The sequence below is a fragment of the Lipophrys pholis genome (genome assembly GCF_963383615.2).
Source record: "Lipophrys pholis genome assembly, chromosome: 21".
NCBI lineage: Eukaryota > Metazoa > Chordata > Actinopteri > Blenniiformes > Blenniidae > Lipophrys > Lipophrys pholis.
Genome location: NC_137649.1, coordinates 12,631,083 through 12,648,055, shown reverse-complemented (window position 1 = coordinate 12,648,055; position 16,973 = coordinate 12,631,083). Strand labels below are relative to the sequence as shown.

At 41.7% G+C, this 16,973-nt stretch overlaps 2 protein-coding genes across 2 annotated transcripts; one reads left to right on the top strand and one right to left on the bottom strand.

Annotated features, from left to right (window-relative positions):
• Window positions 1-9: 9 nt before the first annotated feature.
• Window positions 10-1,329, top strand: grem1a (gremlin 1a, DAN family BMP antagonist). The gene is made up of 2 exons (XM_080490047.1): window positions 10-148; window positions 276-1,329. The coding sequence occupies exon 2, from the start codon at window positions 284-286 to the stop codon at window positions 815-817; it is 534 nt and encodes a 177-aa protein (XP_080346173.1). The 5' UTR covers window positions 10-148; window positions 276-283; the 3' UTR covers window positions 818-1,329.
• fmn1 (formin 1) lies at window positions 1,207-15,831 on the bottom strand. The gene is made up of 17 exons (XM_080490044.1): window positions 13,615-15,831; window positions 13,333-13,441; window positions 12,755-12,816; window positions 11,356-12,104; window positions 10,744-10,885; window positions 10,256-10,343; window positions 9,328-9,389; window positions 9,149-9,237; window positions 8,928-9,057; window positions 8,682-8,828; window positions 8,228-8,287; window positions 7,483-7,603; window positions 4,503-4,595; window positions 2,984-3,035; window positions 2,377-2,526; window positions 2,027-2,108; window positions 1,207-1,758 (listed from the first exon to the last, which is right to left on the bottom strand). Exons 1-17 carry the CDS (start codon window positions 15,046-15,048, stop codon window positions 1,714-1,716), a joined length of 3,615 nt encoding a protein of 1,204 aa, XP_080346170.1. The 5' UTR covers window positions 15,049-15,831; the 3' UTR covers window positions 1,207-1,713.
• Between the last annotated feature and the right edge of the window lie 1,142 nt (window positions 15,832-16,973).

The following is a 16,973-nucleotide window of genomic DNA, read 5'->3' as shown; positions in this document are numbered from 1 at the left end:
CGTGTTCTACAAAAACTCAGACAGTTTGGAAAACCCCTCATTGAGTGGTTCATAAAGCCACAACCAAAGACTGAAGGGGTTCAGAGGAAACTCTTATGTCTGGTTGGATTAAGTCATTTTGTTGGGAGATTTAAGAAAGATTTATCAGGTAATATAATTTGCTTTCTATTTTTGTGCAAAACGATGTATATGGCTCTTTTTTTCGTGTCCAATATGCGCGTAATTGCGGTGCGTAAAATGGATAACTAACTTCCTGCTACTTTTCCCCCTTCCAGCTCCAACAATGCGTCCAGTATTGATATTTTCACAAGTCGTGGCTTTGCTGCTAAATGAGCTGACCTGTATGGACATTGGGGCTTTTCAAAGCGCTTTCCCTCACCCGAACAAATACAACCCCAACGACTCGGAGCGCTGTCTCCAGCCGCCCATCAGCGGACTCATTTCCCGCGGGACGGGTCCCGTGATGTCCACTGACGAGGTGCTGGAGTCCAGCCAGGAGGCGCTGCACGTGACGGAGCGTCGCTACCTGCGGCTGGACTGGTGCAAGACGCAGCCGCTGAAGCAGACCATCCACGAGGAGGGCTGCCTGAGCCGCACCATCATCAACCGCTTCTGCTACGGACAGTGCAACTCCTTCTACATCCCGAGGCACGTGTACCAGGACGGGAGCGCCTTCCAGTCCTGCTCCGCCTGTAAACCCAAAACGTTCAGCACCGTCACCTACACCCTCTTCTGCCCGGGACAGACGCCCAGCACGAGGAGGAAGAGGATCCAGCGCGTGAAGCAGTGCCGGTGCACCACTATAGACGCGGATTAGGCCCAGAGTTGGACTATATTTGGGGGATATTCTTTTCCATGGAGACTCGGACTCCAAATGGCGAAACGACACAACGGAAAATAAGGAACCTGCCTCGAGCCCACCAAATTGATCGAGAGTAGACTTTCAATAAGTTTCCTTAAGTTTTTCTTTTCTTCAAGTACAAAAACAGATGTGATGTCAATTATCAGTTTGTGTTAAAATATCCAGCGGTAACAAATTTTGGACGCACAAGCCAGAAGATGTACAAAAAGAACTGTTCACTGAGCACCAGTGAAACGCATTGTAAAATATTCTGCAGACAGATGTGCTTCAAAGGTTGTCTTGTTTCCACTGTGTGGGATGAAGCTAAAGGCTTAGGTGATTTTAACGTGTTTTTTTTTTTTTTTCTCGTGCTGTTTTTACAACCTGCACTGCTCAATGCCACATGACTTTATGACTGTGTGTCAATTGTGTAAGATTTGGTCTCATAATGTGGCTTGTAAATAAAACAGCATTCAATCTTTGCCATTAAGTCTGTGTGATCTAATCCATGATTTTATTTGTGGAAACACACACACACACACACACACACACACACACACACACACACACACACACACACACACACACACACACACACACACACACACACACGATTAGACTTTGCACATCATGATGAAACTGAATGCAAAGTAAGAATCTATACACACGTGAAGGTAGGACGTTTCAGATGTACAAATCTACAGAATTTAAACACGCATAATATTACTCAAAGCTTTGTGTTCTTCGCCTGCCAGTACTCAATGGACATGCGAGTACCACTCTTGTCCTCAGTGGGGTTTGGTTTGTATCCTGATCCACAACCCGCTTAATCCATCTTTATGAACTGGATGTGACGATTGTAGAAGTTGTATTTATGTTGAAGAAAAACTGGCTTCTTTCTGACGCAGTCGCTCTTTCTGTTGGGAGCAAATTATGATTAGTCTTAAAACACATGAAACTGCAGAAAATACCCCTGAACAGAAACAATGCAGACAGGATTCATTAGCTAACGTTACACGGACCTAATTTTACGGTCATATTATCTGTCAGTTTGCTCTAGTTATGAGATTATATTGTTTGTTTAAGCCCAACCCTGCAAGTTAATCCAACCCTGCAAGTTAACTTGTAAATATAGTAGAGATGTCACAAAGGAGGCCTCACTAAATGGAACGGATCAGGCCTTACCAGGCTGTTGGCGTTGATCTTTCTTGTCTCCACTTTCTTCTCTCCAGTGATCCTCTTCACTGACTGCTGAGCCTCTTTCAACCTGTCAAGGTGCTTCATGTTAATTGGCTTAATTATTGAGGAACATTCAAAAAGTTTAGTAGATTCAATGAACGAACACATTTCACTAATGTTGAAAATCCAGATAATCTCAGTCTCTCTGAGAAAGTGCTGGAAAATGTAGTAGGGGAAAGCGGATGTCTAGATGTAGTTGCTCACAGCCCGAACCGATTGGATCCGGCATATTCTTATATTGTACTTTAGCAGGTATTAGATATTAGACACATTCGCATCCACTCTGAGAGCTATACCTTTCTTTAGAGATGGTCTTGTTCTCTCTCTTCCACCTGGCTTTGAAGTCGGCACAAAACTCAAACCAGAGCATGAAGAAATGGCCAGCTGTCACTTCTCTTTCTCCAGTCCGGGGCCTCAGTCCAAAGTAAAGAACTAAGTCCTGAAAACTGAAAGTGAGCCACAAAAAAAGGATGAGAAATCACCAAAATACCCTAAAAGGTCTGACAAATAAACATCAAAATCACCAAGAAGAGGCCAAGTATCCATTCAGATGCAAAGTGACTCAAGTACCCCCACGTCCACAACAACAGAAATTATGAACATAAACATTTTGAATTAAATAAAATTAATAGTCAAGTGCAATGACTAAAATATGTTCTTTTTCTGATTTGTCACTTTTTGTGTCATCGTTTCACTGGTGGTTAAAGTCCTGCATCCTTCATCCTTTACTGGAGGTTTTTTTGCCACACACTTCATCAAAAAGAGACACTTGCTGCGTTTGTCAATTAAGAAAGGGAATATATCTGTTTCCCAGTGAACTCGATCATGTGTAAATGCATCATGTTTACGATGTCCAGCCTCACTCTCAAAACTCAGAGGACCAGCAAGGTTGAGTTCGCACACCTTTTCTGTGTTGTCATCAGCTGATAGGATCCTTCTGCATGCTCTTTTCGTGCTGCGAAAAAAGAGAGAAAAAAATTATGGAAAAAAAAAAAAAAAAAACAGACAGGAAAAATGTTAAGTTGTTGCCAGACTCCCCACAAAAAGACACAGATTATATGCTGAACAACCACGATCCCAGAGGAGAGTCTGTTGATTTAATACACGTAGGGACACAATGAGAACCTCTTGTATGATGATGACCTTGTCTGATGGAGCCAGACAATCATTTGGTCTCTTCAAAACACCAATTACACAGTCAGTTATTCAACAATGGAGCCATTCTTGTTGCCACTTTCAAACGGCAAAGCCATTATGACAAAAAACAGGTATGCTACTTATTATCTGAGTCTGTCTCTCTGTAATGTTTTGGGAGTCTGCTTCAGACCCTCCTTCTTTATTCTGCTGTTTCTGCTGGAACTTTAGACCAACTATAGAGATATTTGGGGAGAAAAAGCCCATTGTCACTTAAAAATCAGTTGCAGTTGTGATGAATGTATCAAAAGCACATTTCACTCGTATTTCATTTCATGTTTAGGACATTTTAGGAGAAAATATGCAGTCAGATTAACTTCACATGTTTAAAATCATGAGTACATAGCTGAATAAATGTTGACGTTTTGAAGGTTTTATACCACAGAAAATCTCATGGGAAACAGAGGCTGTTGGATTAGAGTTGGATGAGTGTGTTTTTGCGGTTGACAGATTGTTTTTCTGTCTCAGGTACGAGTCACTCAGTCACTGCCAAATCTGTGTGATCCCTATCTTAGTGTCTGGTCTTTATTCTGAATCCGACCCAACTCTCTTACACACACAGACACTAAAGACAGTCCATTACCAAGGAACACGCTCTTTCAAAAAATGAAAATGATGAAAAGGAGACATTTCAAAGCAACAAAAACATTAAAAAAAAAGGTGTGAAAATGAAGGAATTACCACAAAACATTTATTAGCTACAAAGATGGAATAACTGAATAAAAACACAAAACTATTGCAAAGAAACATAAAACTGAAAAAAGTCAAAAGTACCTCAAGGTTGAATAAAAAAACTTTTATAAGCAATAAAGACACATAAAAATATTAATTGAAACACAAAACTGTAAAAAAGTAAGGCAACTGTAAATAAAGGCAAAATGACCAAAAAAGACACAGGAAATGACCAAAATCCAAGACGAGTATGAGGTTAGATCAGTAAACTTAAATATAACATTAAAGACATCATCATCATCATCATCATCATCATCATCATCATCATCATCATCATCATCATCATCATCATCATCATCATCAAGAGTTGGTAATGATTCAATGAAGACTCAAGCACTTTAGAAAAGTGTATATATCTATATTCTGAAAGACATAATTGCAGCACTGTCTTTGCCTTTTGAATTTCTGATTATGTTATCATTGGATGAAAAAAATAAAAGGAACATTCCCCCCCAAGGGTCATGCATCTGCTCAGATTTAACTGAGAATAACTTACCACTGAGCGCAAAAGCCTCCATCTTATCTTTAAAAGGCTGCAGGTGCTCTTCAGGAGACTCGGAGCAAACTCTCTGAACGTCTTTTTCACACTCTGAAAAAGAGAAACAACAACAATTTTAAAAGGTAGAAAACTGCCACACGGGAGAGGATAGTAGAGGAGGGGGGAAAATGAAGCCTTTACTGTGTTTTCTGGAACTTGTGAAGTTAGAGGAGTATTCACATTTCTACGTGACATGGAAGTTGATAGGAGACTAACGACTGCTTGCTGGGGTTGAAGGTTTTTATTAAAACACTCCATTTTTGCATTGATTCAACTTCGGTGTTGAATCCAATGGCAAGAAACTAGAGAAAGGGAGTTCTGCTTTGGACGAGCTCCACCTGTGCCTGATCAGGAGGTTATCAGTACAACTTCCTCTTCAGATATCACTTATTGAGATTCACCCAGAGATGGCGGCTGCCCGCTCCGCTCCGCTCTCCTCTCCCTGTTCCTCAGCCGGTCTGCGGCTCCACGTTGCTCTGCATCCAATCAGTGGATCAGAGGAGCCAGTCTGCGGAGCCAGTCATAATAGAGGCTGCGGAGGGAGCCGAGCCCCGGCCCCCCTACCCTGATGGTCGATCAACATCTCCCAGATAAGATTACAAAAGAATACTGTTTTCAGTCAGGATTTGTGTAAACTGTGGAGGCGGGTATCTCCCTCTGCATTGTGTGGGGAGCCTTTCTTTCCTTTTGTGCCAGACAGAAGTTTGCTTATTTCAGACTGAAGAGGGTTATTGACCTCCACATAAACACAGTCAGTTGATGAAGAGATGTGAAGCTGCAATTACACAAACTGCACTGGAGCAATGATTTCAGGTTTTCAGGTATTTTCAATGATATGTTTGAACTGGTCAGCTTATAAATCATTACCTCTCTCAGATACTGCAGATCTGAGTACCCCAGGGGCTGTAATGACTCATTCAGCAATTATGAATTGAATTGAATTAAATCTCATACACATATATGGGTCAATTTTGGAAGGACTTTCCCCTCTGGGGATTAATACAGTGCTATATAATATCTATAAGCCTAGCTTTTCTTTTCTTTTGAATAAGGCTCCTGTATTCCTTTGAGTGTACCTTCTTATGTATGCTTATGTATCTTCACTTTGATGGATAGCAGAGTGAATACACATCATCCCACAAACATCAAAGTACTGAAGTCAAATGCAAACAGGTCGCTTTGTTCAAGGATCTGTTGGGTAGTGATTAGCGCCATTGAGAAAATCAACAGTTCGAGTCTGGGCTTCTGTGTGGAATCTATATGTTCACCCTGTGTTCATAGTTCATTGTGTCTACAGTTTGACAAGTCAGTCAAGTAAATGAAACCCGAGAGAAATTCAAAAGTATAAGCAGAAGGTATAAAAAAAAAATGAGGAAAGGGCGGTTCTGGTCTGAACAACTTATCATTCTCCACACGGATGTTCCTAAAGTATATAGATAAAAATGAAGTCTTATGTTATATTATCATGTATAAAGCAAGTATGGAATGTCACTTTGATTATGTTCCTGAAGCTTTTTTTCCCACTGTAATAAACAATGTGATTATTGAAAAAGCTAAACAGTGTTGTTTGTTTAGCACAAAGAGGGGGTGTGTACAAGCTAAAATTAATGCTGACAGTGGAAAATGAAGACGTCGTATGCACAGACGGATTCATAAATACACAAATTGAACAACTGAACAGTTTCTTTGGACTGAATGTAAGGAAATAAAAATGGTGAGATGCAGTTTCTACATGTTAGTGAGAAATCTGCTGTTTGTTACATTGAAGACGTGTGAAAAATGAATCCAAATCTAACAGAAATAATACCCACTGACCGAATAGAAAAGACAGGGAGAGTGAAAAATATCAAAAGCCGAGTTTCACCCAGGCATGGGGGCAGTTCAAACAAGCAGCGTTAAAGGAGGCTGCGACGGGCAATCCAGATAGCACGGTGGTTTGGGTAGACGATAAGACAAAAAGCCGTGTTGAGAGGGAAAGAAAGCTATCTGTGGCACACATCTGGAGGCCACACTGGAGCCCAGGTGACACAGCCACGCCGGGTTAAGCATCCATACATCTCCGCAGAGATACCCCAGATACTGAAGGTCTGGAGATTACGTAAGAGGGAAGCCGTGGTCTCCCAGCGCTGGCGACATGGGCACAAAGGCACAATGATGGGAGATCTGATGGGCAGGAGGATTAGAAGCTGGATCTGAAAGGCGCCAGGCCAGTATCAGCAGTGAGACTCCTGCAAGTCTCAGAATACACACACACACACACACACACACACACACACACACACACACACACACACACACACACACACACACACACACACACACACACACACACACACACACACACACACACACCCATGTGTAGATGGGGACACAACAATGCAATCACTCATAATCACACACATGCACGGTAAGCATTGGACTGCCTTTTAACTCAGGTCACGCCGAATGCCGTCACATGGGCACACTTAGGGCGTGGAAAGAGCAAGCAAGAAGGATAAGAGACCAGAGGAAATCTTTTGTTCTGCAGCGTTAGTGAACATGAGTTTGGCCACAGAGGCAGGCCTTTAGCCCCGAGTATAAACAGTTACTCAATGGCTGGGGGCCATTGATGGGAAACCAGGGTGGTGAGTTTTTGGTGGAGGAGGGGAGCGACGGTCTGAGGAAAAATGATGCCATACTGGGCCGAGGTTTAGTCTGTGGGAACCTTACGAGGGCAATGCAAATCGCAGTGATAGAGTTTCACAGGCCGGCTTACTTATTCAAACAAAAACACACAACAAAATGACCACAAGTTGAGACTCTTCCCAGTCACACTGACACTGAAGCTCTGGCTCCTCGGAGCAGGAGGCATGTTATGGGGGAATGTGTGCAGCCGTCAAATATTATGAAATGTAAAGGCGGGGGAAGAGTTTGTTGACGGTCCAGAGGCGTCACATACTTGACAGATCTCGTCCGAGCTGATTGAGATCCCTGCTGAGGTCTTCAAACTTGACCTGCGCTGCCAGGAAGACGTCCTGGGGTTCAGGAAATGGGAACACGCTCTTGTCGGTGCCAGCGTTCTGGTGAAAAATCAAAACATTTAGGTCACATGTCGATATAGGAGCTATGCATCAGGTGTTTCTTAAATCAAGCACCAAAACTTCCAGCTTTTAATATGGATAATGTGATGTCTGACCCAACCAGTGATCCCCTGACTGGCTTAAATGTTTAGTATCTGTTGGCCTCACACAAACTTGGATTTGATTGTGTGTTTGCTCCATGACAGAGGTCAACTATGTGTGGAAGGATGATATCCTCCATAACCGAAACTCCAGCCTCTATTGGCACTGTTTATGTGTTTTCATTCAAAGCGATATAGAAGATAGATGGATGGATGGAAAAGGCACCAAGTCCAAGTCAAACTGAAAATCAAAAGTCAAAATTATGAGCAGTGGAGGTGAGAGAAGCACACTCGGGATTGGTTTAGGTTCCACCACTGTCATTCATTCTTCAAAAGTCATTGTGAGGTTATCCTTAATGCTCTCCCTTTTCTCTTTTTTCTTAAAATGTTCTTGCTAAATTGCTGATTTAGTGTCTATCTACTGCTACAACGACCTTAAAAGAGGCATAAAATAATATCACTTGGAGTTTAATGGTGTTAAACTTGAACACAACTAAGTTATAAAAACATGCTTTGTGATTACCTTATCCACATTGTGAAGATAGTATGACACCACAAAGTCCACAAGGCTGATACGGTTGTCCTGGGAAGAAATAACAGTCACACAAAAAGGTCGGTGAGACAAAAGTAAAACTTACATGTCCTACTGCTTTAATAAACTATTAAATGAAATGTAATTCTAATGTGCTACATCATTCTGCATACTGGTGATAATCAAATAATGAGCTCCATGTTTTTAATGTTGAATTTCATCTAATGTATCATATTTAGTCTATAAGATCGTCAAATGCTGCATTCCCTTGCAGGTTCAAAACAAGGAGGTTTTATCTAAATGACAGTAAGTAGAAGGTAGTTTTTCTGAGACATTTTGCCGTGTTCTCGGCATTCCATAATCACATGCAACAGATGTCTACTTGACTTGATCATAAAACTGAAGATCAACGTCTCATCAGCTTGTCAGTTATTAAAAGTCTTACCCTGCTCTTCACATCCTTCAGTTTCGGGAGGATTTCCAGGCCAAAGCCGTCAGCTTGACCTCTGATCCTGCTGCCTCCGTTCATGTGGTTCCCCAGAGCCAGCACCAGTCCCATCACCTCCCTCACGCTGTTGCTCTCCAGCAGGGCCTGACGCATTATATGTGTTTAGGCTTCATACCCAGACATAGATGTCATGTTGTCTAGAGTAAAAGAGTAAAAGAGTTTGCTGTTCGGTGTGTTGCCTACCTTGGAGACAGAGGAGACCGTGTCGAGTTTGCGCTGAATGGTGGCCATGCCGTCGAGGAAAGCTGATTGGAAGATGATGCAGCGCGCTCTGCCTCCGAAGTCTGGGATCTGAGATAGTTCATAGAGAAATCTGCAGCAAAATAACATTAATCAGCATGACTCCAGTGCACACACACACACACACACACACACACACACACAGAGTCAATTGAGATACTGACTGTTCGGGTTTGTCCAGCAGCTTCACGTCCTCCTCCTCAGATGTCTCGTAGTGTTTTTTGATCCTCTCCAGCTCTTCTGGCTGGGCTCTCTGTGGCACAGTGACACTCACGTGTTCACTAAAGGCTTCACACCTGTGATTTGTTGTCAAATTGCAATACGACTGTACTTAGAGACTGACATTTTCATAGAGCGCTTCAATCGTCTCCAGGTCCACCACTGTGTGATCCACTGCCAGCACAGCTGGAAAAATGGAAAAGAAGCACATTTTAACAGGGAATAATGCAGTTATTGCTCGTGGTTGGAAGAGTCTTTTTCACTGTGTTTATTTTAGGTGTGGGTGTACTCTGTGTTTGCTTGGAGCGGAGGTTCTCAATGAGTGGAAGTATGCAAAAGGAGAATTTTTTTTCCAAATTATTAAATATTATTGTAAATGCCTGCTTACAGCTGGTGGTTGAATTAAACAGAGTGGTTATTGTCACTGTGGCAAAAATAAATAAATGAAAAAATAACGATGTTATCATTGATTTTTGCTCCTGAACAGCTTTGGAAATGTGATCAAATCCTGCAAAACAAAACAAAACATAAAAAAACCAACTAATTAAACTCAGATTGCAAACTATTAAAAGTACATTGTACTGACCGGTTTTGGAGTTAAATATTAATAATAATTGTCTGTGAATTTCGTATTCAGATTGAAATAAGTAAGTTTTCCATTTCCCTCGTCGATCCACATGTACCCATCAGAGGGAAATAATAGCTTGAAATAATGTATGAAACCTAAAATAATTCCATAAGTAAAACTAGGCATAAAATCAATAATACTAAAATACTGTTCCTGCATACAGATACTTTATGTTTTCGACAGTATTAATGAGAATGCAGTGAAAACACTAATTTAAAGTATAGGTATCATACAGGTGTGGTGCAGTACATAATAAGATTAGTAGTTACTGAGGCACAAGTCACTAATCAATAACACATATTGTCAAGTTAATAAAGTGTATATATTTTATATATATATAAAACTGGATTCCTTCTCATTTTTGGTTCCTTAACCTGACTGTAAAGGTAATGGGTGCCAGTAGATTTTAACACTTTGCTCTTACCTTGCTGAATATCTTTCATCTCCAGGTGGAGGCTGGATATGAGGATGCCCACAGTCTGTGAGCGTTTACCATCCAGCAGCTTAATGATCTACACACACACACACACACACACACACACACACACACACACACACACACACACACACACATTACGGTCATGTAGATGAAAAATTAACAATCGATCAAATCAAAAAATATTATTTTACATTTCACTGTCATATTAATTATTTATTATTTATTACCGGAGTTTTCATGTTAAAATTATTTAGATCTTTATACTGTATTTTGAGTTGTCCTGAATTGCAAAGAGACAAAAACATAAATGTGTTGTAGAATTCTTGCACTTTCTAATGGATGTTCTGTGGATCTCTGTACAACACAATGGCATTACCCCCCTCTAGTGGACAAATGAAAGACTGACATTACCTTCAGTGATGTTTGACTGCTTCAGAAGCTGCTTTGTCCTTAACATGATGTTTTCTCCTTACCTTTTTGGCTTTTGCTTTCTTCTCGTAGGCCTCTGACAGCGGCTTCCTTTTGGTCTGTGTGGTAGTTTTCGCGAAGAGATCCTCAAACTTGCAGGCATCAATTATGTTTGGTTCCTCTAAAGCGTTCCACAGCGTGTTGTTACTGAGGGAGTAGCAAAAATATGATTTTCAATGAGAGAAAATAAACAGTAAAGCTTTTGGTGAATTTCGGCTTATGAAAACAGCGATGATTCAAGTGGGGATGTTCATGAAAATGTTACAGATGATTTCAAGTTTTGGTTGTTTGCAAAACTTTGAAAGACTATTAAAACCCGACAAGGGCATTCTTTGTGGCCTGTGAGCCAATTTCTGCCTGGAAAAATACAACATTTAAATGTATTTTTTTATTCCGTTTATTTCATCAAGCCAGTTTAAAAAAAACAAACAAAAATAACAACTGAATACCATCTTTTCCATTACCATTGTTGAAATTTTACTTTTTAAAAATGTAATTTAATTTTATTATGTAATATGTTATAATTGTACAAATAATATTTTAATATTTTTTCTTATTTTATTAGTGCAGGAACTGTTCATCTCTCCCTGGGTAAACATTCACTTCAGAGAACCTACTTGTTGTCTTGAATCTGGATTCTGGTCCAGTAAAGAGTCTTCATGGGCTGGGAAGGCTTCACTGCTGCTTTCCTGGGAGGCTTTTCAACCGTGTAACTCCCAAATGAAGGAGGCGGTGGAGGAGGAGGAGGCATTAGGCCTGACATGGACGGAGGAGGTGGAGGTGGCGGGCAGCCATTCGATGCTTGTTTTAAATTCAGTGATGGACATGGCGGTTGTGGTGGAGGAGGAGGAGGGGGAGGAGGAGGAGGAGGAGGAGGAGGAGGGGGGTGAGTGTTTGGTTTGACTGCTGAGGCCATCACTGAGGAGGCTGGTGGATGATGTGATGAAGATAGTGAGCACACAGGAGCAGGAGTTTGAAATGAGGCGACATGAGAGGTGGAGGAAGAGGAGTAGGAGGAGGTCAGCGCATCGTCTCTCTGACCGACCAGGTTGAGGCTGATGGACGTCAGGTCCAGCTTTTTGGGCATGGCCTTGTGTTGCGGAGGACTGTTGCAGGATCCGTCCACACCCTCCCCATCTTCAGGGGCTTTGACGAAAGTCTCTCTGTCGGTTTGGATGCAGACGGTGCGAAAGGATTTGTGAACGCAGTCGTCCACCGTGGAGACAGAGATGTCTCGAAGCTCCCCCCGACAGTGCGTCCCGGCCTGCAGGAATGTGGCCCGCAGCTCGGCCAGAGCCCCCTCCAGTCGGCTGACATTGTCATCGTTTTCCACCCTCAGCCTGGAGAGCTTCTGGCTGTAATCCTCCTGGCAATAATAATGTAGGATTAATTGTCTGATCTGCTATTATTGCATTTAGTCGCAGGGCTGGACAGCTTTTGGATAAAATAAATAAATAAATAAATAAATAAATCAACAACTTCTCTGTATTTTCCCATTAAACTCATGGACATTAGATGCCAATATGTAACAATCGTAACATAGAAAGCAAAATATTGCTCAGGCTGATGAGAACATTTTATCTTTGCATGTACTAAATGTAACTTCAGTAAAAACAAGTGTTATTGCAGTTTATCAGGGGAGGGAGGAAAATGTTTGTTCTAAATTTCATTAAAAAAATTGAAGACATGTCACTCCAAAACATTTCCACCTTCTGGATTAAAACTGAGACAATCCTCAAAGTCAATCCTATGGTGACAATAAACACCTGTATGAAATGGTATGGCTGTCTTAAAACAAGAAATGATCCAAACTGACATCAAGTGAAATTCCATTTGTCATGTACATATGTAAGGAAACATGGTGAAATGTGCAATGAAGTCCTTTGTACACCATTTCCAGAAATCAAACATAGCAATATAAGAGATAAATAGAAAGTATACGGTATATTATGAACATTCATTATGATTCCTTTAGCATGTGTATGTGCCGTTATAAGTGTAGCTTCAGGTCCTGACCTGTAACTTCTGGAGCTCCTCTTTGCATTCTCTCTTCAGTTGCAGCAGAGCAGCCTGGTGCTCTAAGTAGAGACAGAACATGACAATTAAATCCATGCTGGTTCTGGAAAGAACATTTATCAGTATTCCCTTGAAGATAGCGACAGAGCATAAAAAACAAACAAAAAACACAGTTGTGACACACGTATCAGGAGGTACGGCAGGCTGGATCTGAGTCAAACAACTTTGTCTGCTAATAACTGAGTGTGTTTAGTAGTGAGAGACTATATTTACTACGACTTCTTTGACTGCAGTGGAGCCGCGTCCAAATAACCATTAATAATCCGATCAATGAAAAGACAACAAAGGTTGTGTGTGGTGGTGTAGTGGTTAGCACCGTCACGTCATGCTGTCAATGCGATGGGTTCGAGTCTTACTGTTGAATTTGGATTATCAAAAAGCTTGGTAATGTTTGTTCATGTTAAATCTAGCACATAATATACCAGAATAGTGTTGAATATTCAGTATGAAGCCTCTCATATAACAATGCTAATGGCAAGAAAACCCATTGTTTCATTATGAATTAATAGCGTTAGTACCTGCTTCAGTATACTTCAGCCCAACCTTTTCCTCCTTCAGAGGCGGCCAGACAGCATGTAGACGTCCAGGAGTCCGTTCCTCTCCTTCTCCTGGAGTGGATGCCCCAGACTATACAGAAAGAAACAATATCAAATGTAAGCTCATTAACAGACATTTTGCATCTCATTGTCAGTTAGAGGATCTGATTTGCGTTATTTCTATGATTCATTCCCAATGAAATCAGGGTCAAGAGCTAAAATTAAATCTGATATTTGATGCTGTTGTAATAGTTTGATGCATACTTTGCTCTCAGGAAGCTCTTCCCTTTCTGGTGTCTTGTTGGAGTTTTTCTCAAATAAAGTCCGTAGAGCATCGTTATCGGCCTTTATCTTCCGCCTCACTGCTTCCAGATCAATTTTATCCGCTGGGCCTTTCTTTAGAGGCTTTGGGGTGAAAAAAGCCTTGAAGGCATCAAAAGCAGCCTCGGCACTGGACAACTTGGTGGATTCAATAAACTCTGAAACTTCCGCATTATCTTCTGTTTCCAGCTCTTCCCTCTCACCCTCCCAGCTCTCTTCTTTTCTTTGGGCTTTGGTTTCATCCCGGTCTCCCTCAGCCTCCAGTTTCCGCTTCTCTTCTTTGTCATCGTCTTTCTTTTCGTGACTAAGAAACTGGGAGATCTGGTTCAGGAAGTTCCCCTGATCCTTGGTGTCCCCCTGCTTTTCAGTGAAAACAGAGAGTCTTGCTTCATGAGGAGGTGTTTTGATCTGGGTCAGAGTGTCGTGCTCGGGCCCGACGACCCCTTTCCTGAGGACCCTCAGGCCGCTGAACAGAGCCGGGAGCTGGATCTGCTTGTCTGCGTGTGCCCCAGGGGAGAAGGTGGCTCTGGTTAAGGTGGACCCGGGTGGCGGGTTGCGAGCACCGCCCGCATATGTAATGAGAATAGTTGGCGCGTTATCGACGAGGCCGGGGAAATGCTGAGGCTCAGCAGGCAAGTGTGGAGATCCACTCTCCTGTCCGTCAATAATTGTATCCATGCCGTGTTCTTCGTCTCCCGTCAAATTCAAAGTTCTGACCTGTTCGGACTCAGATCTTTCAAACTCCCCCGAGTCAAACTCCAGTTCTACACTGGAAGCATTTAGGAGAAAATCCTCATCGCATTGAACAGTTTGGCAGCTATTTTCTACATTCTGATTGGTTGCTTCACTGTCGCGCTGCAAAATGCTTACCTGTGCAACACAATCACGATCGTCACTCATGCAGCCAGTTAAAATGTGCGGACATTTTGGCTGCAGGAACTCATTGAAAGTGCATTCATCCAGCGAACGCTCTATTATTTGACAACCCTCATTGCTGCAAATATGGTGTTTCTGTTCATCGGGCATGTTCAGCGGATCACAGTTTGCCAGAAAATTAAGTCTTTCTGAGCCAAATTGAGCATTTGCAGGCCTGCTTATCTGCTCGGTTAGGTTAGCACAGTCCCTTTCCTCCTCTGCTGTGTCTGACTTGTTTTCTTTCCTGTTCAAGCTCAAATGTTCTATTGCGATTGGAGTGTTTTCACCTTCAGGAGACAATATAACACATGGCAAGGAATCTCTTGAATGTTTCCGAGCATGGTGTATGTTCATGCCTCCATTCATCTTGAGTCCCTCACTCAGTTCTTCTTGTACGATGTCCTCAGGTTGCTCTTCTGAGAGGCTCCTGAAATACTTCAGAATTGCTTTTGGCTCCTCCATTTGCAAACCGTGTTCCTTGACAGTTCCTTCACTTTTGTAAACACTAGTCACCGTGTGCACACCTCATATCGCAGACTTTAGATTGAAAGAAGGAAATCCACAAAGGTATGATTAGCATTCAGGCATCCGTATGACATGCAAATCCATGGGTTCTAGTGCCATTCAATGTACGATTATCGTACATGTTTAAGTCAAAAAAGTATCATCATGTTTGAAAATCCAACCTGTTTGCGCTCCAGTTTGTTGAAAGAAACAGATTTATCCTGTCAGTGGCTCAGAATGCTCATCGTGTCTTACCCATGAAGAAATTTCCTAAAGCTAAAACTGAAGGCAGCTGTTAGTCACTCCCAGTAGCCAGTTACAGCTGTGAAATCCACAAAGTCATGGAAAAGTGAAGGCTCCCAAGCCCAGTTCAGAGGCTCTGTCTGCTGTGACTCAGCTCAGCCACAGTTAAAGTCAGATCCAAGTTCCAGCTTCGGCGTCTTATTTCAGCCTGATTTTCCCCTCTGGCTCTTCTTTACCTGCTGCTGCATTTCACTGGACAGCATCTTGCGCGTCATTCTGCAGACTGTCACAGAGTAATTGGAAGCAGATGGTAAGTCCGACCACAGTTCCTGACAACACCCTGACATCCGTGAGCTGCCAGGCAAGGAAAGCCACCCAGACCAGATGGAGGATCGCCACACCCAGAGCCGAAGGAGGGTAAACAGGGATCACTTTGCTGAACGTTTGTCCTGGAAATTCACTGTTGCTGGGAGGTCCCTCCACTCTTCTGCTGGTACTGAGTCAGGCCCGGCTAATCTGGCCTTCTTAGTGAGCCTAACCCCTCCTACATGGCATTGTTAATCACCTCACACTGAATCTAATACACAGGATCAATCAAATGAGTAGATTTACCAGATTACCGCGAAATTAAAAATAGTGAGATTCTATTGGAATGCCATCGTTAGGCTACTTTGAAGGGGCTTTACTGTACAAAACTTTTTCACATAAAGCCCTCTTGCTTAACTTTGTGCAGAAAAATGAATGACCACATGAATCAATATTTCAGTAAAAAGTTTTGAATAAATAAACATTCCATTTTAGAGGGATAAACATAAATCTGTAAAACATTAATAACAAATGGAGATCATTAAATACAACAAAGCAATAGATATGTGCTTTACACATGTCCAATCAAGAACCAAGCCCTGACAAACAAGATGGTAAAACAATAAAGCGTTTCAGGTGTGCACATGATCATTTTCATCATCAGTTAATATGAAAAACATGACTCATGAATAACAGCCATAATATAACACTGCAAACTTTATCCTCCACTGTTTAATGTTTGAGTGAGTCTTATTTGCCAGGTTACACCTCTGTTTGTTTTATGTTATCACAACCAACAGCGCAGTGGCAGCCCACAGCCGTGATCATTTTTACTGTCCACCTTTTGAGTGTGTACATTTCTCTAACAACGGCTGTACAGCCATGTCTGCACTCCCTGCAGTGAGGTCTTAGTACGTTACACTAAAGCTGTGACTACTAATAAGTTGTTTTTGCATTCACTCATGGGGGAACATTGAGTTCCTTATGTGATTTTCTTTTGTTTATGTAAGAGGAATGCATCCAGATAATCCTGTGGAAATAGCATTACATTCAGGGTACACTGCATACACAGCAAGTACAACAAAAACGCTGATGAGTATCAGCCAATAGGAAACAGAATTACAGTATGTGCAGAATGTATAGATCACGAGACATTATTTTATGAATAAATTGCAAATTATCTGCATACGCAACACATAAAATATGTTTCTGTACAATATGTGAGCAAAATAAATAATACACTGTTCGAAATTTTTTTTGCTGCTCAATGTGTTGTCAGGCAGCAATTCTAAATAAAACTAAAAACAATTAAAGTAAAGTGGTTTTGAGGCGTT

Excerpts from the sequence above, each read along its gene's own strand:
- grem1a (XM_080490047.1), top strand. The coding sequence starts at position 284 with ATGCGTCCAGTATTGATATTTTCACAAGTCGTGGCTTTGCTGCTAAAT.
- fmn1 (XM_080490044.1), bottom strand. The coding sequence starts at position 15,048 with ATGGAGGAGCCAAAAGCAATTCTGAAGTATTTCAGGAGCCTCTCAGAA. Across the intron at positions 12,817-13,332 it reads GCTGAAGTATACTGAAGCAG|AGCACCAGGCTGCTCTGCTG; the intron begins GTACTAACGCTA and ends GTCTCTACTTAG. Across the intron at positions 9,390-10,255 it reads GATGAAAGATATTCAGCAAG|CTGTGCTGGCAGTGGATCAC; the intron begins GTAAGAGCAAAG and ends CCATTTTTCCAG.